Genomic DNA, 26,877 nt, shown 5'->3' on the forward strand with positions numbered 1-26,877 from the left:
GGCTCTCCATTCCCCATACCCACATTCATAGAACAGCTGGGAGTAGTTAGTTCCAAAAACATCAAGTATATGTAGGTTAGACCTTTGGGAGGGTTATAGGAAAGAAGAAATGTATACTCTCGGACCCTTTTGCTCTAACAATCCCCAAAACAGAAACTATGACGTCTGGGCACTTCCTAAATTATCAACGGAACCAACATTTTCTCTCTTTTATTTTCCCACAAAAATGGCACCAAGAATAATAGTTTAAGGAAGAATAATTTGGCCGCTTTGGGTGAAGTAAAAAATAATCTTTATTAGTTCTTCTGATTTCTAAAATAGGACACCTAAAATAGGGAATAAAAAATGTTGGTTTTATTATATGAAACTGGGCTGTCCTGGCAAGACATTCTTAAAACTTATTTTTGTTAATTCTCATCAGTCCACAGAGTTCCACCACCCCTCAGGCAAACCAAAGATGAATAACATTGCCTTTGAAATAGGACTCCCTTTGAGGTTTGGTTTTGATCTCTCTATGCCTTCTCCATCTCACAGAATGTTATAGGAGCTAATTTCCCCTCTGGAACACTTCTAATTTGTAACATACCTTACTTACTCACATTGAGGGAAATCATATCTTGATTACCTTGCTTCTCAATACGAAAACCGTATTGATATGTGAAAGGATCCCATGGAAACTAATGTCAATATGAGGACGAACCAGAGAGAAGACAGACAAAAGGCTGCAATTCCCAGGCTGGAGCTAAAATATAGATAAAAAGAAAAGAGCACTTAGTGAAAATAGTTTTTACAATTTGATATTAATTATTAGAGTAAACTACCTCAATAATACTTAAAAACAGAAAATCACAATTATTTTGTAGTCAACTTATCTCAACTATGGACTTACATCTTCACCTGTGCAACTCAGTGATTAAATTGCCATCAAATAGTTGCAAAAACACATAACCTAATAAGGATTCAGATGACTGATATACAAATATAAGCTAATATGGATAAAAGAAGCATTTTCAAAGAAGAAGGAATGGAACTGATCTTTTAAAATGTAGCATGAGGTGCTAAATGCCTATGGCTTAAAATGATATTTAAATATCAAAACCACCAGCCAACACATAGTTTATCAAGAGACAGCTAATAATAACAATAGGTAACAGTTAATGATGGCTTACAGTGGACCAGGCACTTGACCAAACGTGCTTCACATGCTCTCTATCCTCATATTATGACAAAGGGAGAAGAGGCAGAGAGAGAAGCAGCAAGAAGTTTGAGGTCATACCATGAGGGAGAGGCAAGCTGGCAGAGGAGGCCAGGCCATGCACCATTTTGCTTTTGGATTTATAGGTGTAAGCCTGATCCCATTTGGGTTAATTCTGAATTATCAAGTCTCTTTAATAACAAGCAAAGACTATCTGAAGACACATATCAAGTACAACTCCAAAAGTTAGTAGATGAGAGAAACAAATAAGCAGAAAGGATGGATTTTATCAATGGGTCTGAGAATCTAAGTCGAATGTAGGCTCTCGTCCTCATCCCAACTGTTGTCCTTTGATGCTTTTTCTACTAAATCCCATGATAATCTCTATCATTCTCCACCTTAGTGTTTTTTAAACTCCTTTCTTTTTCCTGAAAATGTCAATGGTTGATTTTGAAGGCTATTTTTAGACAGTAGATATCCAATGAATATTTACTTAACGTATGAATAAATAAGTGAAAGCTAATTGTTACTAGAAAGTTATCCATTTTCTCATTAAAGCAAATATACCATTCTCACATGGTTTTCCAACTGTTTTTGTAAGTGATTAAAACAGAAACAAATAAATGGCAGTCCTACGGAAAGTCGCAGTGTGCTCCAATGCACTTAGCTCACGTTTAAACAATGTATGTGATCTGCAATGTGCTGTACATTGCCGGATGCATAGACAAAGGGTTAAATGAACGAATGGCCACATGTAACAAGAGTGTCTTTATGGCCTTTTGTCTAGGGCCCCAAGGAAGTGTGATGTCGTTTTACCTGGGGAAGCACTCTGTAGATAGCATTGCCACACTGAGTGACCACTAGGTCCCTGTCAAATATTATGTGAAAAGGAAAAGCTTTGCAGAAGGTATATGGGCTGATGCGTGATTCCTGGGTACCGTTTTCTTCAAATCTGTCAAGATCTTCATAAAAATCTTCTTCTTTTGATTCTTTTTCTTCAATTAAAAACTGAGTATGATCACATTCTTCATTTCTTTGCTGAATAACCTGGATGTCAAAGAGGGAAATGGTGTTAATTGTCTGCATTTCTTTTTTTTTTTCTTTTAAAGATTGGCACCTGACCTAAAAACTGTTGCCAATCTTTTTTTTTTTTCCTGCTTTTTCTAACTAAATCCCCCCAACACATAGTTGTATATTTCAGTTGTGGGTCCTTCTAGTTGTGGCATGTGGGGTGCCATCTCAGCATGGCTTAAGGAGCGACGCCGTGTCTGCGGTGCCCAGGATTCAAACTGGCGAAACCCTGGGCTGCTGAAGGAGAGTGTGCGAACTTAACCCCTCGGCCACGGGGCTGTCCCCTGTCTGCATTTCTATTTAGTTAAAATATCAAAATATCTAAGGAACTGGTTGTGAGAATTGTATTTAGAGAGTTAACTATGAAAATTTAATACATGCAAATATCATACATGTCTAAAATAGAAAACTATTTTTAGAAATTGATTTATGAAATTTGAAGACTGAATAATTATTCACAGAAAAATTGCAAATCTGGTACCAGTCCACCAGTAGCCCATGCAGCCTCTTTTGTAGAACTGGGAGGAAAGCAGCCCATGGTCCTGGTGGGCTCAGCTCCCTGTGCCAGGCACACGTGTACAGTGAATGCCCTATAAATTGCACAGAGTGACACTATTTAATATGTAACACAATGAAAATGATGTTTAAAAACAGTGGGACTGGTCTGCCTGGTGGTATAGTGGTTAAATTCACATGCTCTGCTTCAGCGGCTCAGGGTTCACAGGTTCAGATCCTGGGCACAGACCTAGCACTGCTCGTCAAACCACACTGTGGTGGCATCCCACACAAAATAGAGGAAGATTGGCACAGATGTTAGCTCAGCAACAATCTTCCTCCAGCAAAAAGCGCAAGACTGGCAACAGATGTTAGCTCAGGGCCAGTCTTTCTCACCAAAAAAGAAAAACCAAACAAAAATACTCCAAAAAACCAGTGGGAAACAAAATGATAGAGATGCCTATTTAAAAATACAAACAATGTCAGTTTTTACCCATCAATTGTCAAGTATATAAAATTACAATACCAAATTGGGCAGGATGCAGAAAAAGAGTGGTCTCAAATACCACTAGTGGGAGAGTATTTTGATAAATCTTTCTGAAGGATAGATGGAGAATATGCATAGACATCTCTAAAAAACTGTATATTCTTTAATTGAGTTCCACATCTAGGAATTCACTCTAAGGAAGTAATCAAAATTGTGAGCAAAGCTCTATAATTTAAAGAAATAACTATACTTCTAAAATATTATTCACAGGCAAATGCATTATGAAAACATAGAAAAGATTTTTTTATTTTGAGTTTAAAAAAATGCAAGTAACACATCTTCTTGTAAGGGGAAAAATTCTATCTCAAGGTAAATAGTTGGGGCAATATTTCTTCGGTTACCACTAAATGAAGACAAACTTTCACTCCTTGCTCAGGAGTTCACTGCAACATACTCTGAGACATAAGAACAAATCACAATCAACATGAATACCATTATATATTTTCTTTAAGTTATAATTTCTGGGCTAAATTTGGATATTACTATAATAAGTGTCACACTAATATACTACACTGGTTAAATATTAATATTCTTAATTCTGATTTGAAAACTTTGGCCCATAAAGGCTGATTTCCCTAAACTCTCATAAACAAGAGTCAATCTTAAAATTCAGGCCTACTTTTGATGTTCTGCTCTTTTTCCATTTTAACTAGAGGTACTCAATCGTATGCACCCGAAATTTACTAATTAATTCCTCAATTCTACTCTTTTGTTTTGATCAAATTGGCAAAAGAAACTACTTTTCTTTTTTTTTAACCTCTCCTTGGTATATCTCTTCACGACATGGTATAATATTTCTCCTGTCGTTAAATAGTCTAGAAGCTCTGGAGCTGTTAACCCTATGGATTTGACATAACAATACTTCAGGAAATTAGAACAGTTCCTTTGAAAAAATACATACATGAAATATAATTACAAAATGCAAATATTTCAAGAGTCTATACTGGAGCGCTTGAATACATGTGGGCCAAAAGACAACCTAAATATTGTATAAAGTGAATCACATAAGACTTGAATTTTATATAGAGTATGCTAATGCCATCAACCTCCCATTCCAAAAGTCTCTGGAATGCTTAGAATTCTGCTTAGAACTGCAACAGCAGCTTCTAAGTATGCACTAATTTGTGTTTCTTTCATGAAATTTCTACGTACTTGTTTCCTGCTCAGCAGGGCCAAATAAAAAAAAAAAAACCAAGAGCAGACACAGTATGTGTAAAGTCCTTGATCTAGGCTCACTCAGTATAGACATAGTGTTAGTTTGATGTCAAGTTCAAAGGTTGGAAATGAAAGGCATATAAGATTTTGATTGAATTCCAGTGAGATCTCTAATCATGGATGAATTTCGCTCCTTTACGCAAGGTTTTGGTTTTCAAAGGGTTCTGGATTTGATAATGTCATGTTACACATAATCCCACTTTTTGGTTTTAGAAAAACGAAGGATGCACCTGGGAATTGCCAACAAGGGCCAAGTAAGAACTGATACCAACTCCCAAAAGAAAGAAAACCATGAAATCTAACGTGATGTTACGGGATTAAATATATGGGATACTTTTCTAATACAATCAATTTAAATGTTACAACTTTTTTTTTTTTTTTAAAGATTTTATTTTTTCCTTTTTCTCCCCAAAGCCCCCCGGTACATAGTTGTGTATTCTTCGTTGTGGGTTCCTCTAGTTGTGGCATGTGGGACGCTGCCTCAGCGTGGTCTGACGAGCAGTGCCATGTCCGCGCCCAGGATTCGAACCGACGAAACACTGGGCCGCCTGCAGCGGAGCGCGCGAACTTAACCACTCGGCCACGGGGCCAGCCCCTAAATGTTACAATTTTTATTTGCATAATACCATACTTAAAGTGAGGGCTTCCCATATGCGTTAGAACATAACTATGATGTCTAAAAAAACACTACCTGTTAGATTTTCCACAAAGAAAAGCTGAAGCAAGGTATCCCTCTCCTCACTTTTCTCAAACATAGAGCCACAGAAAAATGGCTCTTGGGGTTGAGTTTGCTGAACACACAAAAAGCAGCTGACTGGGAGAGACTATCTGGGTCAGAAAGATAGAAAAATGATGTTCTCTTTATTGCACAGTTGCTGGATCAATACCTTGAAATTATCACTCAAAACTAACAGTGTGTATTATCAATAACAAGACTTTTTTTGTGTGTGTGTGAGGAAGATTGACCCTGAGTTCACATCTGTGCCAATCTTCCTCTATTTTATGTGGGATGCTGCCACAGTGTGGCTTGACAAGTGGTGTGTAGGTCCGTGTCCAGGATTCAAACCTGCAAACCCCGGGGTGCTGAAGCTGTGCATGTGAATTTAACCAATATCCCACTAGGCTGGCCCCAGCAACACATTTTTAAAGTATGAGACCTGGATTCTTTCACAAAGTAATCTATCTAAAATAAAAGAAAAACTTTTAGTTCACAAAATGAGAAATTTCAACTATATTTCAGGGACAGACTGAAAAAATCCACTAAGAAACAACGAACAATAAAATATCTGATTTTATATTGTTTGGAAATTTGACTGTCCATGTTGTGGGGGTTTTGTATTCTGAAGGCCACAGCTTAGGCAGTCACATACCCTCCTGCTTCCCAGCTAGTGTGTGCTCAAAGAGAAGGCAAACTAAAATTCATGTTGCCTTAAGCACTGTATAATTAGAAAGAAAAACCTGCTGCCACAAGGAAAGAAATATCCTGTATAATGCATTCCAAAGCCAAATATAGAAGATTGCTGGTGGTGCTGCTGTTATGGCTTACCTATAACTCTGGTGAGGTCCACTAGCAGCCACAACTAAAGGGAAATTCACAGAGTATCATTTTTCATGTTCTACGTGTCATCTCTGTGTTCAGCAGAGTCTGCGTTACTGTTTTTGTTGTTGCTGTTAGTGCCGTCGAGTTGATTCTGACTCCTAGCGACTCTGTGTACAGCAGAGTGGAACCCTGCCCAGTCTTTTTGCACCATCCTCTCACCTTCTGGCTCTATATCAGACAATGTTCCACGGCTATTTGTAGGGTTTTCATGGTCAATTTTTTTGGAAGTGGGTGGCCAGGTCCTTCTTCCTAGTCTGTCTTAGTCTGGAAGCTCTGCTGAAACCTGTCCACCATGGGTGACCCTGCTGCTATTTGAAATACTGGTGTCATAGCTTTCAGCATCACAGCGACACGCAGCTGCCACAGTATGCCAACTGAGAAATGGGTGGTGTGCTTCCTTGACTGGGCAACAAACCCAGGCCACAGCAGTGAGAGCACCGAATCTTAACCACTAGACCACGAGCGCTGGCTTACTAATTATTACCTTCATGTCTATTTCAGTGCCGTGTATCTGTTGAGCTACTGTTTTGATGATTCCGATGACAATATCCTGAAGTCCTTCTCTCTCTGAGTAGTAGTGTAGAATGAGTCCTTTGCCCTTTTCGGCATCAGTGCACCTAAAGGAAGGCGCACGCATACCTGGGTAGATAGTAGCAAGGTGGTCATGCAGAGCATCAAGGTTCTGCAATAAAGAGGAAACGGTGATGAATAAATAATGCTTCCACAATGGCAGCCCACTCTGGGAACACAAGGTAAAGAAACAAGGCTCAAATCTGAGCTTAGTGGGCAGGTGGGCAGAGTGACATTCACATGGCACGTCCTTCCCTTGCTACACTAAGACATCTGTAAGGCAAGAACCGTAAAGAACCTGAACCTAAAGTAGTGTAATGAAGGAAAACATCTGCGGCTATTAATAGTTAATTCACCGAAAGGAAGGATAAATCCACAAATGAGATCTAAGAAGAATGCCTGAAACAGAAAAAAGAAACACGGTTATGAGCTAAAGCAAAGATAAGCATATTTACAGGAGTCTGGGGCAGCTGCATATGCATGTTGTAATAAACAATATGAAATGCCCACAGTGAGCACATACTACCTTCTGTTTACTCTACAATCCTAAAATGTAATTATTAATTCAAAACACTATATCAGAGTTACAAATGTATGCAAACATAAGCACATTATTTTGTGACACCATATTTTGGAAATTAAAAACATTTTAGAAATGAAAGCAGTGTAATTTCTTCACGTTCATTAGTAGTCTCCAATCAAGGTATAGCTTCATGACTAACCTGTGAAATAATTACCTTTTGGAATTGAAGTCTTAGAAAACTAATAAATTTGCCAATAAATTCTTTCTGTTCTTATAGCCTTGTATTAATTTAGATATGCCAAATTCCCCACCATCCTGTATTACTCACTATTAAAGAAAAAAGGGATTTGTAAAAAGATCAACAGAAGAAATGATGCAAACTATACCTGTTTCTTGGTCCAACATGGTTTTTCAACACTTAGTTCATAATGCGTGTGTGTGTGTGTTGCACATATTAGTAGGATACACACATAGCATAATATGATGTAGGAATTAAGAGTAACATGGCTTTAGAATCAAGTAGACTTGGATTGAAATCATGACACCGTCATTTCATGGTGATGTAGCCAATTTGCCCAACTTTTCTAAGACTTCATTTCTTCTGATAAAGGGAGACAACTAGGGGCCGGCCCCGTGGCCGAGTGGTTAAGTTCATGCACTCCACTTTGGCATCCAGGGTTTCGCCAGTTTGGATCCTGGGCATGGACCTAGCACCACTCATCAAGCCATGCTGAGGCAGCATCCCACACAGCAGAACTAGAAGGACCTACAACTAGTTACAACCAGAATAGAACATACAACTATGTACTGCGGGGCTTTGGCGAGAAGAAGAAGGAAAAAAAAGAAAAAAAAGGAGTGGCAACAGATGTTAGCTCAGGGCCAATCTTACAACAAAAACAAATGGAGATAAGTAAAATGATGCAGTAAAGCACTGAGCACATCCCAGGTGTAGCAGGCAAAATAACGGTGCTCTAAAGATTGCCATGCTCTAATCCCTTTGAATATGTTACCTCACGAGGCAAAAGAGATTTTGCAGATGAGATTAAGGTTCTGGATCTTGAGTTGGGAAGATAATCTTGGATTGCCTGGGTGAACCCAGCTTAATCACACGAGTGACGGAGTCCTTAAAAGCCAAGAGCCTTTACCGGTTAAAGAGAGAGAGAAAAGTGCAATGACAGAATGTCAAAGAGATGGTAGCATGAGAAGAAAATGACACCCCGTTGCAGATTCTGAGGTGTAGGAGACTATGTGCCAGGACCAGAGAGAAGCATCTAGGACCTTAGGGCAGCCCCCAGCTGATGACCATCAAGGAAACTGGGTCCTCAGCCCTATAACCACGTGGCACTGAACTCTGTCAACACCTGAATGAGCAAGGAAAGGATGATCCCCTAGAGCCGATGTAAAGGAATCCAGCCCTGCGGGTATCCCGATTACAGTCCAGTGAGACCTGCTATGGACTTCCAACCTCCAAAATTGTGTGATAATAAATTTATGTTGTTTTAAGCACTTACGTTTGTGGTACTATGTTATGGTAGCAATAAAAATCTAAACATCAAGCAAATATTAATCTCTCATAACTGGTGATTATTGCTCCAGAGAATAGGAAAAACAAAAGTCTCAGAATGCCATGGGCCTAAAACAACGCATTTAAAAAGAAGGTGCTGGAGATGGGCCAAAATTGAACTATGGTTCTTGTTCCAAAGGTCTCAAAGAGGCCAATTTAGGGAAACAGAAGTATCCAGTAAGATATTAGGAAGAAACTAGAGTGAGCACGAGGTGACTCCTTGGGTGCCGAAATTCAACAAATTCTCTGCCAGGGCACCTAGGGCACCGTGGTTTAATTTTCTGTCCCCTCCATTCAATCATCCATTCATTCTATAAAGTGATTGCATGTGCATTACATATCATAAAGTGCAGGCTGAGGGCAGGGTAGAGTGTTGGGTACAAATCTGCATGACACAGACCCTGACTTTAAACAGTTCATGGTTTATATCACACACAAATACGCAGAGTGGCTTTTGATGTATAAATAAGGGAGCCAACAATTCAGCCTGGAAGAATGGGGTCCAAAAATTTCAAACCGAAGATCAGATCTGAGCTAGGTCATGAGGTGATGACATTTTTGTGTGGGTAAATGTTTCAATAGTTTCCTCTACTGGGTGAACTGCTTTTTGAAATGCTTTCATTTTTAGTGCTTTTTGTTCTTTTCCCCAAAATTACACCTGTTAGAATCAAATCAGGCCAGTTCATTACAAAAACATTAATTTGTCCAGATTGCCTCTAGAGGCTGCTATTGCCATGGAAAAGGAATCCAATATGGCAGATACTAAGTATTGGACAGTTTGTATAAACTACAAGCCCATGAAGGCTTACAACTATTTTACCTGGTTGAGTAGTATGAAAGGTTCTTCTATGACAAATTCTCACATGGGAATTCTTTCCTGAGAAGGGAAGATGTAAGGACACTCTTCAGAACCCTCCCAGAACACTTAAACTTCTGCTGATGTTGCAAAAAATGTTGTGAGAGAAAATCTGGTGAGAAAAAAATCACCAAAAGAATTTTATATTTGGTGCCGGCCCCGTGGCCGAGTGGTTATGTTCACTCACTCCACTACAGCAGCCCAGGGTTTCACTGGTTCGAATCCTGGGCACGGACGTGGCACTTCTTATCAAGCCATACTGAGGTGGCGTCCCACATACCGCAACAAGAAGCACCCACAACTAAAGAAAAAAATATGCAACTATGTACCGGGGGGGCTTTGGGGAAAAAAAGGAAAAATAAAAATCTTTAAGAGTTTTATATTTATCTCCATTTTCCACATTCAAAACTGAGTTTGTTGCTGCATTTAGGAAATTCTCTCACATAGCCCAGCCTGGGTTGTGGCTCATTTTAAAGAAAACAAAATGAGTAAAACAATAACAATATATTTTAATAATTTTTCAATGTTTCCTCTACAAAATGCTTAAATATAAGTCAATATGCCTATATCACTTTCATACTCATTATTTTCTTCTCACGTTATATTATTAGCACATTTCTATATGCAGCTAAATAGACAGGGTGAGGCAGTGACAACTGCTACCGTTTACATTAGCCGCACCATTGATGTGCATGAAGGCCAGAGACTGGCGAGGATGGCCCAAGACCACTACTCCATGAGTCACACAAAGATACGCACTACACCCTAAATGCAGAGCCATTTTAACTTAAAGATATTGATAATACTATGGTATTAATATTGATAATAAAATATTGCTTAAATGTATCACTTCAAAGCAAGCGGGAAACCAAAACATGGGACGTCAGAATGTTCATCTTTTAAGTCTTTGTGGTAACCAACTCTCCAGAGATTCACTGTTTTATTGAGTCTACTATTAATTAAATGGACAAGTAAAGTGCTTTCTTGGAGCATAAAAGATTTAACACGACTTACTGTAATATTGATTTTCTTTAGATAGTATCTAACATAACAAAATACTCTTGGGATTTCTTTAGTTACAGCTTTCCTTACTTGGTTTCATTCTCTCAAAATTAAAGTGATTACCACAGCCCGTCTATTATGAGAAATGGAGCTCATGATTAAAAATTAAATTATTTTCATTTGAATACATTTGTACTGCAGAAAACGTGCCTTCTTCGTAGTTAAACCATAATTATTTGCAGCAACCTCAAAGGCCATAAAAAAGATTTCAAAACAGCAAGGGAAAATCTAGTTTGCATTTTATAACATTATCTATACAAAGCTAATTATTCATCTGCGTGGCTGTAGCAATGCATTCTGGACAACGAGTTTCATGTTAAAACTGGTATTGTTTTATTTCTAAATATACCCATGGAAGCAGGTATGTAAAGAAAAGAGCTGAGTGGCCAATTACAAAGAAGCATATACATAGAAGAGACACGAAAAAAATGTAAAGACATATATTCAGCACAAGTAGATTCCTAGGGGGATAAAAAAAGCAAACTTCAAATATGCTTTCACTTCATTCTCCTTAGCTTTGTGAAATTAGAAAACAGAACAGGACAGAGAGCAGGTCCATCCATCTATTTTTGCCTCAAGATGCCAAAGGCTAGTCTGAGGCCTTCATCGTATTTCTTAATGTTCTGTTACCATTTCACTGCATTTTCTACAACCAAAATGAATGTACTTTTTCTCTGGAATTCCGCTACCCAGTTCATCTTATCCCCTTCACACCTATCATTTACAGAAAAAAAATTTTGTGCTGGCATCCTGGGAGACCATACTGGAGTCCTAGATTTAGTACACTTCACAGATTTAGGAAATAAAAGAGAATTTATTATTCCTGTGAGAAATACTTTGAAGTTTCATATTTATAAAGATCTTGGAAAGTTTCAAAATAAATATAAATTTCCTCTTGGTACTATGTGCGGCAACAATAAGCTCTGGCAACCACAGAGGCAAAGTTTGCAGGAATTAACTACCTCATTTCCCTGCTTCCAGGGCATCTAATTAAAAATTCTCAAATGATCCACACAAATGAGTGGAGGAAGACCTTGCCTTGAAAGTTTTGAGAGAGAGAGATTTTTCAGTCTTCAAGAATCCTTATCCTAATGGACAGGGAGAAGAGAGTTGTCTGTGTTGTTCGAGAACATCGCTGAAGTTAGATCTGGAAGAAATGTTAATCATCAGTCATTGCAAATCTCTTTCTCTCTTTTTTTTTTTTAAAGATTGGCACCTGAGCTAACAACTGTGGCCAATCTTTTTTTTTTTTTCTGCTTTATCTCCCCAAATCCCCCCGGTACATAGTTGTATATCTTAGTTGCAGGTCCTTCTAGTTGTGGCATGTGGGACGCTGCCTCAACATGGCCTGACGAGTGGTGCCATGTCCGCGCCCAGGATCCGAACCAGCGAAACCCTGGGCCCCCGCAGCAGAGCGCGTGAACTTAACCACTCGGCCACGGGGCCAGCCCCAAATCTCTCTTTTTGTAAGGAAAGAGGATGAGACCCAGCATTTCCTTTTGTTTTATTCCTCACACTTCTGAAAAACAAGACCAACACCAACATTTATTTATAGGAGTCACGTAATCGAAAAACATTTTAAGTTTTATAAGAAAGAAGTCATTTTAGAATTTGAACATGAAAAATTGAAACAAGCAAGACCTAAATAAAGTAGAAAACCCCAACCCCATATAATAGGAAGCACCAAGGTCAGGGTGTAAGTGGCATGAAATGAAAGCACATAAGAAGTTAATGCTTTAATGATATTTTTCCTGCCTTTTCTTCTTGGAGTTGCACCTCAAGAAATAACCTTCCAGTTGGAAAGATACAGAGAATCTTTTTTTTAAAAGAAATAATGTAAGGCCCTATATAAAAAGAAATTGTACCAGTCACTAAAATGATTTAAATGATAATATTTTTTAAATGATGTATAGTTATCATTACTATCCTCTCAAGAGAAGTGTTCTAATTAAAGAAAAAAAGGCAAATAGCCACAGAATGGCTTGTGTAAAATATTTCATTTATTCTACTGCTTTTAAACTCATGTTAAAAAAATCCCTCTTATATAATACCACATTTGACAATCAATATTTTGTAAAACTGTGAAAATATATACGAGTTAATCAAAGAGAAAACAGTCTTACAATTCTAAAATGCTTATCATCCTTTAAAAGTCCTCACTAGTCAATTTTAAAATTGCATGTTAGAGAAATTGGCATTTTGGATGTTGAGAAAACAGTTCCTTTTGAAATTCAAAGTTAAAAATAAAGTGGATGGTGCATTTTTTCCTAAGAAATATTATAAATAATTTAGGGAAGTATTAGAATTTCACAGCTGTTCAGGAAAATCCTCATATTTCTCAAATAACACTTTGCACAAACATTTAAGAATTTTAGATCGGTCATCAATCCCAGATTGCTCCTGGTGGGTTGGCCAAATCGCAATGTTGTGTTTTAGAAGCCAAAACCTGGAGCCGAGATGAATTGAATGAAATCCCATTGCAGACCCTAACAGAGACACTGCTAGAGGAACTCCCACATATATAAACGGAGTGAATGAGTGAAACTACTGTCACACCAAAATTAGCTGAAGGAGCTGGTGTTTCCAGCAAACTATGACAGAACATTTGTTTGATTATTCAACTGGGATTCCTATGCATATCTAAACAAGTTCATAATTTAAATCCTGACTGGTCTCTAAGATTGCATATTTGCTCATTTTTTTCCTCAATAGTCAATGTGGCAGCCTTCGACACTCATTTTAACTTCATTTTACCTCTGTAAAAGTATTGCAGAGGTAAAGAGCACATAACATAAAAGTAATGTAATACCACTGAAAATGATTGGTAGCTCTGCTGTGACTGACTTGGGTTCCATTCCCAGAGGCCATTTATTATCTTATCTTATGAAATACGGCCTAATCAAAGCTCCTGCCTCATCTGTGAATGTGTACGATTGCACACAAACATACTAATACAGACATAAAAAAATAACGAGAAAAACAATACACAGAATGCTCTTCTAATTATCTATCACTGCATATCAAAGCACCCCAAAACATACTGGCTGGAAACAATAATTTATTATTATCTCCCGACTCTGTGTGTTGCCTGGACTCAGAAGTTCTTGGGTTGGAGTCCGATGGAAGTTGGGGATGGAGTCATCATAATGCTCTACTATGCTAGTTTTCCAAGATGGATCACTCAAATGGCTGGAAGTTGTTGCTGGCTCTTTGCTGGGAACCCAGCTAGCCCTGCTGTCTGAGAGCAGACACATGGCCTCTCCATGTTTCCTGGGCTTCTCCTTTCATGTGTCTGGGTTCCAAGAGGGAGCATCCCAAGAGCAACTGTTCCAAAATACTCAGGTGGAAAATTCAAGGGTTCTTTTGAAACAGCCTAGGGCGTTTCAAAATGTTTCTTCTACTACATTTCACTGGTCAAATAATCACTAAAGCTGACCCAGATTCAAGGGAAGGGGAATTCTACCTCTTGAATGGGGCGAGGCAGAACCATATGGCAAAAGAATACATGAGATGGGAGATATTAGTGCACCGATTTGGGGAAAATACAATTTGCAATAATGCAATAGGACATTGGAAAGTAGAGATGAGCACGTATTAAGGTGGAAATACCATTAAATTGGACATTCCTAGTGGCTGTTTTCTCATGGAGCTTTCAAATCCTCTATGTTCTCTGCGGTGTTTTAATCCACACACTAGAAACTTCAGATAGAAATTTACTATAGCAGCCGTATAGAGCCACATGTTTTATTCTTAATTGAGAAAAAGAAAGTGGTAGAATAGAGAAAAAAATTCCTGTTGAAATATAGTCTTATCTTTAAGACAATATATCCAGGTAAAATGTATAAAATCCAAAAATCAAAATAAAAATATCTTTCTATTTTTCTTTATGTTTCTGATAAATCATGTTTTCACTTACTAAATCAACCAAAGGATAATAATAAATTCCAAAGGTTATCTACCTTTATCAATAGTCCACAAATTGATGGTTTTACAAGAGATTAAGAAAAATCAATTCCAAACTATGTAATGTCTAGCAAAAAGTAGTGGTGTTTCTAAAAAGCTTCCTCTAAAAATATTTCCTATATTTTATTACTTTTTCCATTTAGGGTTTTTAGCTATTTTTTGTTGAGGTCTTGAGGTAGATTAAAAATAAGACCAATGCAAAATTTTTAAAATTGAATTTAGAAGCACAAAGAGAGATTGGACAAGCAAGGTCATGAATTTGATATTTGTAGCAAACCTTTCAAGGAGGGGCTTTCCACTATGTAAGCAGTTTAAACTGTTAAATTGTTTAAATTGACTTATCAAAGGAAATGAAAAAATCCATTTGAAAAACAATTATTTTTCTGGAACTAAACTACAGATAGTAGCTGTAGCTATACAGTTTGTCCTTGAATAAAAAATTTCTGTAAAAGAACAGAGGTATTATCTCAATAAAATAGCCTGGGCCATATAATTCAAAATTAACTAATTCTATCAGTAGTTTCTCATGTTGATTTCAGCAAATATTTTATTTCAGCCTGAGAGTTTCAACTGGAAATATTAGGATGAACATTTAAATGGTTTCAACAAATACAAGTAATATAACTTGTAAATTACTTAATAAACAGTAATTTTCCATGTCCACAGGAAAAGGAAATTGGTCTAGTGTGTGTCTGTCTATTCTCCTATATTTCCACCCATGATTCATCTAAATAGTTATATAGTCTTACTCAAAATGAGTTTTTGTTATCCTTAATAAAAGAATTAATCTTGAGCTTTTGGGTTATCTGTTGTTTGTACAAGCAACAAATCTTCATTTAAAAACAAACACGTATATATATATTCATTCATTCCCAGATATACAGATTGTACCAGGGGAGATACCATCATTAAGAGATTATACACGGTCTCTGGTCTCATGAAGTTTACATTCCAGCCTGACAAACCAGAAATGATAATATAGTGTGAGAACAACTGTGGCTGGAAAAATAGACTGCACTCTGAAAACATGAGAATTGCCAATTACCCTGACTCAGATAGGGTAGAGATGGGAAAGAGAAGTGGAGTGTTTCTGGAAGAAGTAACTTGACCAGCAGGATACATAAGATTTACCCAGGTGAAAGGATCAAAAACAGTGCTCTGGACAAAGGGAAGAGCAGGTGCCAAGACTCAGAGGATAGAAGAGCAAGATCAAAAGAAAAAGGTTCTCAAAGAAGCTCTGCGTGGCTGGGCTCGGAGAGAGGAAAAGGAAGGATGGATAGGGGAGGTAAATAGTTTCAATCTTTTAAATTATTTTTGACATTTTCCAGTGAACAATGGGGAATCACTGGCGGGTTTAAACAAGAAATGATATGATGAAATATATTTGCATTTCAGAAAAATCACTAGGGTCATAGAGTAGAGAAGAGACTGGAGGGGTCATGGGGAGAGGGAGGGAAACCATCCAATCTCTAGATAATGGCAAACTGTCCCATGGAAGAGAAGGGGAAATGAAGAAAAGCGGCAGAATTCTCAAAATTCAGTATTTAGGAAACAGACTGTAAGGATTTGGTGACTGGTTAAAATCAGCGGGTGAAAGAGAAAGAAAAGTCTTTAGACTCTCTTTAAAAACAGGCCTAGTTTATCTTACTCTTTAGTGAAGGGCTGAAGTCTACTATAAAGATTTCTATTAATTTACCTAATGACAAATAGCAAGTTCTATATGTGAGCTAGGATCTTAAAACAATTTATGAAAATCAGTTGTTTTATTTTACAATCACTTATACAGAAACAAGTCCATTTAATTTCTATGTAATTAGCCTAATAATAACATAAATATCTACTTTTTAAAAAACAGTATTTTAATGCATTCAATTTGTTGTTAATATACGCAATTTCAAAACCAGGAAAAAAAAGAATTAGGTCAAAAATGTACAATATTGATGAAAACTTTATACTAGTATAACTTTCTACTTTCTTCATTATTCATACTCCCACTGAGAGAAAAATAAAATAAAACAGTATACAATTTAAAAATGTATTAACTAAAGCTGCCTATTGATTTTGAGGAAAAAAGTCTTAGAACTATTTAAAATAATGATGCCCTAATGGAAATGAAAGGCAATAAAAGCCACTAAAGCAAGTCACAAATACTAGTCACATATATAATGTTAAATTTTCTAGTAGCCATGTTAAAAAAAGGAAAAAAATACAGGTGAAATTAATGTTAATGACATATTTTATATAACTCAATATATCCAAAGTATTGTAATTTCAACACCTGACCAATGTAAAATATTTATGAGCTATTTGGCATTCTTTTTTACTGTCTTTGAAATTTGGTGTGTATTTTGCACATAGCACATCGTGTTTCAAATGCTTAGCAGCCACATGTGGCTAATGGCCACCCTACCGGATAAGGCATTTCTAGAACACAGAGAAACACACCAGAAACTGCTGCTCTCTTACCGTGCCATTGAGATGGTCACAATGAGTAAAGGTTAAAAACTAAAAAAGCAATTTGTAAATCCATTTGAATATCTGTTTCCTCATGTACAGGTAGCCATTGAGAGAGAAAGTAAAAATTAAGACAGAGAAACTGCAAGTTGAAACTTTGCTGATAAGGTGACAGGAGTCAACCAAAGTATTAAAAATGGAATATGTACTAAAAAAATCCAAAATCCCAAAATACTCTTAAATATCAAACTTTAATCCATTTAAAATAATTCACTGAAACACAGCCTGTTAAAGTTTAATTTAAATATCTCCTGGCAGCTATTTCTTCTGGAAGTGGCAGGTTTTTTGGTCCCCAGTAGTTTGGTAAATCCACGGCAGGGAACTGCAAACCAGTTTCCATCTTGATTTAATGCTGTTTTAAGTTTATAAGAAAAATGTCACTATGTAAACAACAGACATTTTGATTAAACACTAAAGTTCTTATTTTGGCTGTTAAATCAATAACGCAGCTGGATTCAAAGTAGTTTACATTCCCTCAGAACTGGGCTCCAGTTCAGCTAGTATTGCACTGACATCATTTTCCAGCAAGATCTGGCTGCTTTCAGCAGCCAGTTTAGAAATATCCTTTACAAACAACCACATAATTTTCAATGTTAACACATTTCAAAAGCAGGGTCTCTCAAATCCTAGCGCTTAAAATAGGACAGTCAACCCCAAAATAGTCTCTCATCTAATGTGTAATTTACTAGGAAAAACTTTTAAGGTAATTTAAACAAGAATAGAAGACAAAAGCCTTTGGCGACATTATTTATCTTTTACTTCACCTGACCCTGACTTTGGAAGGTCCCCTATTTTCCTTTCTATAGTAGGTTAATTAATATGTAACTTGGAGCAATAGTTCTCAAATTTGTTTTGGTGGCAGAGCACCTGAAAGCCATGAGGCTTTCTCCTCAACAACAAGCTCCGGGTAGAACGTCACAGATTCCGATATACTATTTAATTACGCTATACAAACTAGGAATACCTTACAAATAGAAAGTGAGACAATGGTGTGGATCTAAAACACAAAAGGACAACTACTAGCCAAAGGCAGGTGAACAGATCACAACAGGCTATGCTGAGTTTTTCAGACAACATTAATTTACAACTTGCATATTCAGTGTTAGCAACCAAAAGTTAAGGGGAAAACATGAAGCAAAAATGCTAAAATGTATTCAAGACCATCTCATATCTATTACTTGATGTGAATTAGAAAAAAGTTACCATGATTCCATTTCGGCAGCAAGACACTTGTCCAGACCTCATGTTTAAGAATCCCACGCTCGCAGCTTTTAACTGCAGCAGCTCCATTCGCTTACCTGGAGAAATTCTCTGACGTTAGATCCCAGCACGCGCAAGATGGTATCATAACCAGATTCTTGACAAAAGACAAAAAACATCTTCCCAAACATTTGGAGGATTTCTCCAGCATTGAGATCTATTTCATAGATTTGAGAGAACAACAACAACAAAAACAAAACGTATTAGAGCTGGAAGATTGTTAACGGGAAGAATGAAGAAAAGTGCATAATAAAAGAATTTTAAACATCCTCAACTTCTGTGCAGCGCGAACATAGATCATGTGAAAAAATTCTGGTTCGGACAATACAATGAAATCAGAGAACACAACATATTAACAAGTTAACAGTGTAAATTTGTACTTAGAAGCAAAGCAGTTTCTCAGGTTCCATGAGAAACTACTTAATTAATTATGAGCTTTTTTAAAACATATTTAATCTATTACTTATTTTTTCTGAAAAATAAGGAAAGATCTTGAAAATTAGCAAGAATGCATTTGACAATATTTTGGTGCAAATAGTTTTTCTTTATCTAAATATATATAATTAATAAGTTTGTTGTATATAGTATATATCCAATGTCCATTTTTCTTAATATCCAATGATTAATATGTCCTAACATTTTTAAATTTTTTCTGCAATATCAATTTTATTCCCCATCTTATTCAACATAGGGATGCAATAATTTATTTATTGAAATTAAAAATGCAGGCTGTTCCAATTTTTGATAAAATAAGTAACTCCAAAATGAAAACATACATAAATCTTAATGCAAATAAATCTAATAATTTCTTTATAAAAACTTCCCAAACGATTTGAACATCTTTTTAAAAGACTTTGATGATGCAAAATTATTTTCCAGAAAAGTTGTCTGGATTTCCCATCAGATTAAAAGTGTATATGATTTCCCCTTTAACTCTTCCCTTGACCACACTAGATACTTAATTTTTTAATTGCCAAATTGATATGAAAAAAATTGATATGAAAAAAATTATTTAATATTTGTTTCAATTTTGACTACTAATGAGGCTGGATATTTTTCTTATTATTAAAAATTTACCATTCTTTTTATGTAATTCTTGTATTTCACAATAGATAGTATTTGCTATTCTAGTCATATTTGGCAAAGCTGAAAAGCTTCTTTCTAGTCCATTCACACTGTAGCCTAGTTATAAATTAGGCACTATGAGAATAATGGATACGACTTTGAGAAAAACTTTTTTCCATGAAGTTTTCTTTTGAACTTTGCCTTCTGTGCATGAGCTTTGTCTGATGTGGATCTCAGTTTCCTTTTTCTTTGACCAATAGCTAACAAAACTTACGATTGCAAAAGAGATTTGAGAATAACATTTTCTGCACACTATACTTTTGTAATTACTGCATTGTTGATACTGTAACTGAAGTTATTATTATATTAAGTATCAACAATTTTTTTCCATCCCCACACATGACTTTTTGTGGGGGGGGGCAGAGAGCTCCTCCTTTCTCTAAAGAGCTTTAAAAGAAAAAATAGCACTCAGGGTAGCCTGAGCGTAACATTAGATGTGAAGCTCCTCCCCACCAGGATTGTGCAGTGTACAACCCGTACAACTATTCAACGTGATCCCGGACCACGCATTCCTTTGGGCTTCTATGTGTAACTTAGCCAAAGAACGAAAGTCACTTTCAACTTACTGAGCACTTTGCTTGCAGCAGCAACCAAATCATAAGTTTTAGAATCATCATAGATTATTCTGACAAGAAACTGTCCTTCTTCATCTAACTGTGCCTCTTTTCTGGAAAACAAAAATGAGAGAGAGACAAGGGAAAAAAACTGAGATAAAATAGCTACTACAGCTACAATGACTGTGTAAACAATGGTTTTATATCTGTAGTAAAATTTGCTTTTGGCGAATTCACTGAAATCAATGTCATGTCCCTAAACATTTAGTGATTGAGAAGAAATCATTTCACCTCTCCCTCCTCAAATTAAAATAACATATGTATTTTAGCAAGACTAATGTTTATATAGTACTCTAATGCCCAATACAATACCTGATATTAAACATAATTAAGAAATAAGTTTTGGTTTAATATAGTCAGCAAATGTTTGTTGAATCTTTATATGTGCCAGGCATTGTTACAGGCATTAGGGATACAGCGTTTAGCAAAATAAACAAAGATACCTGACCTCTTGGAACATATGTATTCTAGAAGGTGAGACAGACGAGGTATAAAATTAATAAGTAGCATATATAATGGTAAGTAGTTTGGAGGAAAATAACGCAGAGAAGGCGGAGTCCGAGCTACAGCCCAACAGCCAGGAAGCTTCATTGAGAAGCTGGCAATTCAGCAAAGTCTGAAGGAGCTCTGGGAAGGAGCCAGGGGTAATCTGGGGAAGTGTGTTCTGAGCAGAGGGAAGAGCATACGCAAAGGGCTAGTTGGAAGCGGCCTGGGGGAGTTAGAGGAACAGCAGAGGCCAGTGTCGCTGGAACAGACATAGGGTCAGAGTAGCTGTAAGAGAATGGATCAGAGAGGTAACAAGGGGCCTGGGTGGACACTGGGGTGACCTTGGCATTTACTTGTAAGAGATGGATGGTTTGGGCACTGTGATATGAGCAGTGAGACGAACTGACTAGGTTAAAGGGATCAATCCTGCTGCTGCATTGAGAATGGACCAAAAGGGACTAGGACAGAGCAAGGGGACCAGTGAGAAGGCTACTGCCACCATTCAGGTGAGAATGCTGGTGACTTGATTCAGAGCGGAAGGAGTGGAGGGAGCGAGAAGTGGTCCAAATCCAGACATATTCTGAAGGCAAATTCAACATGATTTGCTGACGGACTGGATACAGGATGTGAGAGAAGGAAAGGACACAGGATGGCACTGAGGTTTTGGCCTGAGCAACTGGAAGGATGCTGTCATCAGTAGCTGAACTGGGAAAGACTGCTGGAGGTGGCCTGGGGAGTAAAATCAAGACCTGTGTTTTAAACATGTTAAGTTTGAGGTTCCACGTGGACTGATAAAATCTTCTAACATATCCTTAGCTTATTAAATGCAGTAGCTCAAAATATACACATGATTAATGAAAGGAAATTATAGTTATTGGGCTTTTTTAAATTAATTTAATTTAATTTTGTTTTTGAGGAAAATTAGCCTTGAGCTAACATCCGCCACCAACCCTCCTCTTTTTGTTGAGCAAGATTGGCCCTGAGCTAACATCTGTGCCCATCTTCCTCTACTTTATATGTGAAACGCCTACCACAACATGGCTTGCTAAGTGGTGTGCACATCTGTGCCCTGGATCCGAACCGGTGAACCCGGGGCTGCCAAAATGGAGGGTGCGAACTTAACTGCTCTGCCACTGGGCTGGCCCCATAGATATCATTTTTAAGAGTTGTCATGATTGTTTGAATATATTTATTTTGATAGGATTTGGATTATCTTTCTCAAACAAGTGTCCAAAGGGGAGGGGAAATGCAAAATAGTGCCAGCGGCAGAAGAGAAGTGACAAGTTCCCAGGTATCTTTTCCAATGTTAAATTCACAAAAACACTTGGAGCTTGGATATCCATCTCTGACTCTCGATCTAATTCATCTCAATCCCCGTATGCTGCCAGGAGAATACAAGAGAAACTAGGCACTGTAATTAGGTGCACTTTCAACACAGTAGCTTGAATAGTTCCTTAAATACTGCCAATGCAGGCCACAACCTCTTTCTCTCCCACTGAAGCTGTGCTATCACAGCTGCTGCTCGTGGCTATAACACCAGTGTCTGCTCAAGGGAAAAATGCCAAATGGTGGCATGTCTTAGGTCCCGGTGGCATGGAGATATCCTTAAAAATACCCTATGTTCTTCAGAGCATACTATTTATTTGCCTGCAGTTATGCATAACAATGCACGTGAAAAAAAAGAACATGACTTTAGTAAGCATGGAGAACTGAATTTCAGAGGCCAGAATTTACTAGCTGTATGAACTTGGACAAATCACATAAAGCACATAAGCATTAAAATCGCTCTTTTCTAAAATGAGGAATAATATAACCCATCTTCCACAACTCTAAAGAGATAAAGTGTGCAAGAGTATGTTCTAAGCTGTTGAAGCATTATATATATTACTAATGACCACAGTGCTTTTCATATCTACATATTCAAAAAATTAAAGAGTCATACAGAAGACGTCAAATTCTGCTCCCTTCTGCTGCACATGCACAGCGATTAATTGAAAGAAATACATGTTCAAAACCTTGTCTTTTTAATACCAGAAGTCAGTGAAATATCTCAAAATTATGAAGATATGATGTACAAACACTGACATATTTTGATAAACGCTATTATATATCTTATTAATTCTAATTTCCAATTGCATAAAAATATAAAACATAGGAAAGGAAAAACTTAAAAAAACTTCTCCACTCTTTGAGATAACCACTGCTAATAGTATATTCAAGTTGTTTACGCTCGGATATTCTTACATAGATAACACATACCACATCATATTGCTTTCAAACCTCCTTCTTTGACATACTATTTGATAGATATCTTTTCACATCAATAAATATACTTCTATACCTTGACTGCATAAAATTGCATTGTATGGACATATTAAAGGTTAGTAGACATTTAGATTGCTTTTATTCTTTTCAAAAGAATATGCAATGTTGTGATGAATATCTTTGTAGCTAATAATTATATTTCTGTGTAAAAGTAGAAAGAATTCTTAGAAATGGAATTGTTGATTTGAAGAATATGGACAGCCGGATTTTTCTCATTTTGCCACTAATATTTTTTTATGAAACAGCATTGGTCTACAGGTTGGAATTTTGAAGCCTCTGATTTAGGGCATTCTATTTAAATATAAATAAACTTTAAATATATAATAAAGTATACATTAATTCACACTCTCACGGTGCCCTATTCTTTTTCTTCCAACTAGGATAAATCAAAGGATATAAATTTCTGTAATAAACTCAGTTTCTCAGAAACACGCACCAATTCATAATACCTGTTAAGTGAATGAGGTACAAACAGAATACACAATCCCACGGCATAAAACAGAGGAATGGCCATTTCTCTAGAAGTCCCCTCACCATGAGTCAATGCATTCCTTCTTTCCTTTCTCTCGTTTTTATAAAATAAGCTCCCTTATCTTTGAAGCTTTACTTCCTGAAGTGATAAGCTCAACATGCTCCCTGGAAGGAGGCTGAGACATAACTCAAACAGTAGTACAGAGAAGGAAATAACCAACTTCTCTTTAAAATTTCACGCTGAATTCCAATGAATTATTCCAAAGACTTAGGATTCCTTATTTACATTTATCTTAGAAATTTTGGGGAATTTAGGGTCGCCTTCTATTCTTTTTTTCCCCCCAGTGTTTTTCCATAAATAGTTGAGCACCTATTACGCCCAGGCACTTTTCTAAGCATTTTATTATTATATCAATGAATGAAATAGATAAAGATCCCTGCCCTCATAAAGCTTACATTTTAGATGGCAGAAACAAGCAATAAGCAATAAACATAATATAGACTCAAATTTTATAGTCTATTACAAGGCGACAAATGCTACAAAAGAAAGTAGATCAGAATAAAGAGATGAGAGCAGGGATGGAGAAGAAAGGAGCAGGATGCAATCTGAAATATAACGATCATGGGGGCTTCCTGGAGAAGAGAACATCTACCTGGGCAAAGACTTCAAGAGGCAGAATTTATCTCTATGAGCTCATCTTTCTGGACTCATTTCCCTTCCTTCCGTAGCCCATTCTTCATCTTCTTCCCTTTTCAGAGGAAAAGCTAACTGGAGATACTACAAACACTTTATTGAAAATTTGTTTAATATATTAAACCTATTAGGAGAATTTACAGTGCAAAAAGAGTAATAGCCAAATGAATTAATTTCAGTCAATATGACCATTGGAGCTAGTAGAAATTTTAAGGTAATAAATAAACCTTTCTCCGTGTCTCTCAGTTCTCAATACTATTTTCCTTCTAACTTCTAGGTAAATTTATATTTGTTCAGACTTCATGCTGTCAATTGTTTTAGCTTGCAGAGAGCGCAGAGATGTGATAAGAGCAAACTCTCAGATATATCTTCCAGGTACATCCGACACGATTCTTTGAGGGAAGTTTTAATGGTCTCCCTTCCAATATGACAGTCTTCCTTCTCTCTTTCTTTGAAGATATTTTTTTACTGGCTACCTGAAATCTCAGAGGTGACTAGCAAACGTATGGAAAGTTGGGTAATAAGCTAATATGCAGATTACATAAACAATTTAAATAATTCAGATAATATTACCTCATAATTCTCTATCTCACACTTTGTCATCCCATAACTTTCAAGCTTTTTTCTTAAAAGAATGAATCAGATATATAGATATTTCTAACAATATTTAAGGTTTATTTTCTTTATATGTAGAGTTTCTTTCATGCTTAAATTATCCAAATTCAACCAAGTACACTAATCAAATTTTCTAGAATGGCTCATTCTTTCAGAATATATATATGTACACATATATATGCATTTTTTTCATGAGTAAGACTCATCCTAAGCTAACATCTGTTGCCAATCTTCCTCTATTTTGTATGTGGGACGCTGCCACAGCATGGCTGATGAGCAGTGTGTAGGTCTGTGCCTGGGGTTTGAACCCACAAACCCAGGCCACTGAAGCAGAGCCTGCTGAACTTAACCACTCGACCATGGGGCCCACTCCCCGAATATACTTTTTGAGCATCAACTTTGTTTATATTGTTGCATTACACACAAAGAAATTAAGTTAATTCCCTATTATTTACATTATATTTAATTTACATGTGAGGAGAACCAGAGGGTTACTCTGAGAAATAATTTAAAATGTTCCCAAAATGAAAGACTTTGGACATACTTTTTTTCAATAATTTTTAGAGGACAATGAATATCATGTGAAGCCAAAGGTAAACTGGACTAAAATGTATTCAATAGTGCTCATCTATCAAATGGCAACCAATAGAATTGCTACCATCATATATCCGAGTTTGTGCTTTTACATTCTGTTGCTTCCTATTATTATTATTTTAAAAATCCCTTGGATAACCCCAAACGAATACAGTCCTCACCATTTCCAAATAGTATGACTTGGAGTAGTTCGTGTTGTCTTTACTTAAATACTCAATAACCGTGTTTGGGTTAAGCATCCAATTTTTGTACATGGTGCATTACTGGATGAAAGAGGTCAGCAGACAGTATACATATTTAGAGAGAGTTTATTTTTAAATTGGCCTACATGAGATGGGATGAGGTAAAAAGGCACATCCTTTGGTTCACAAGTAAACCTTGACAGAGAGAAACTCACTTGGTTTCATGCATATCATAAATCGGGGTCTTTCCTCACACAGTGTGCAAAAGAAGCAACTAAGTTAATCTCATATGTGGTTGCACTAAACTCGGGCAAGTTCACTTACTGATTTTTCAGTTTCCTCATCTGTAAAATCGAGTGACAGCAGTACATACCTGGAGCCATGTTAAATGGCAGAATTAATCTATGTCAAGAGCTGAGAATATGTTTCTCAGACACTTAATGCCCAATACATCTAACTGACAATAGTCCAGTAGTTGAAAAAAGATGAAGGACAGGGGTAAGATGAGGAAGAAGCAATGGCAAGTGGAAGAAGAGGGAAAGAGGAATGACAACAATGTCTTGGGAATTTTTATTCAGCCTCGATATAATTAATCTAAAGATGCACTTAATGTGTTAATTAGTTGATAGAATTTATTAATTCAAATAGCCAAAAACAAACAAGTTCTATCTCTCCAAAGAGCTTTAAAAAATAAAGACCGAACTCTCATCTGGGGACAAAATGAGAAATAACCATATTCTACATATTTGTAGCCACAATAAGTGTTTAAATATTAAGTACATCTACACGAAGAATTTTCCCAGTAGCAATTCATTTCCTACTTACTTTTAGAGATGGTTATTTGTTGGAATTTAAAATCATCATTTATTTACACTAATTACCTCTCCCCAAAAAGGTAGTAGGTATTTTTATTATGGTGGTATTTTGTCATTTTGTGGGTTTTGTTTATGTATTGTGTTTTTTTAATCACTAGTGCCTAACTCAAGTGCCTGGAACAGAGAAGGTGCTCAATAAATATGTACGTGTTTTAAAAGAAATGAAATAATTAATTAAATATATTTACCCCACATGTTTCTAAACTCCCTGCTAAAAAATCAAATACTCAAATATTATTGGCAAAAGTCCATAGTGTGTTTTCAAATGCGTGGATTTTTTATTTTTTTAAATCTAGCTATATAATTTGTCAGAAATATCCAGGCAGCATTTCTCCTAACTCCATATTTAAGGAGATATTCCTTAACTACAAAATGTGAATGTACAAAACCTGAAATCCTATTCTGACACTGGGCTCCTGCAATTATACATTTTTTTTTAATTAAGTTTAGTATACTGCAAG

The 26,877-nt window shown here is 36.6% G+C and overlaps 1 protein-coding gene across 1 annotated transcript in view; it reads right to left on the reverse strand.

Moving 5' to 3' along the window:
- The window catches only part of GUCY1B1 (guanylate cyclase 1 soluble subunit beta 1), a 46,965-nt gene that overhangs the window by 10,451 nt on the left and 9,637 nt on the right, over positions 1-26,877 (reverse strand). Inside the window, exons 3-7 of the mRNA XM_023636396.2 lie at positions 20,127-20,227; positions 18,474-18,592; positions 6,608-6,805; positions 2,012-2,242; positions 626-742 (exon numbers count right to left, since the gene is read on the reverse strand). Coding sequence (XP_023492164.1) covers positions 626-742; positions 2,012-2,242; positions 6,608-6,805; positions 18,474-18,592; positions 20,127-20,227 — 766 coding nt within the window. The remainder of the gene's footprint in view (positions 1-625; positions 743-2,011; positions 2,243-6,607; positions 6,806-18,473; positions 18,593-20,126; positions 20,228-26,877) is intronic.

Source organism: Equus caballus, chromosome 2 (genome assembly GCF_041296265.1).
Source record: "Equus caballus isolate H_3958 breed thoroughbred chromosome 2, TB-T2T, whole genome shotgun sequence".
Taxonomy (NCBI): Eukaryota; Metazoa; Chordata; class Mammalia; order Perissodactyla; family Equidae; genus Equus; species Equus caballus.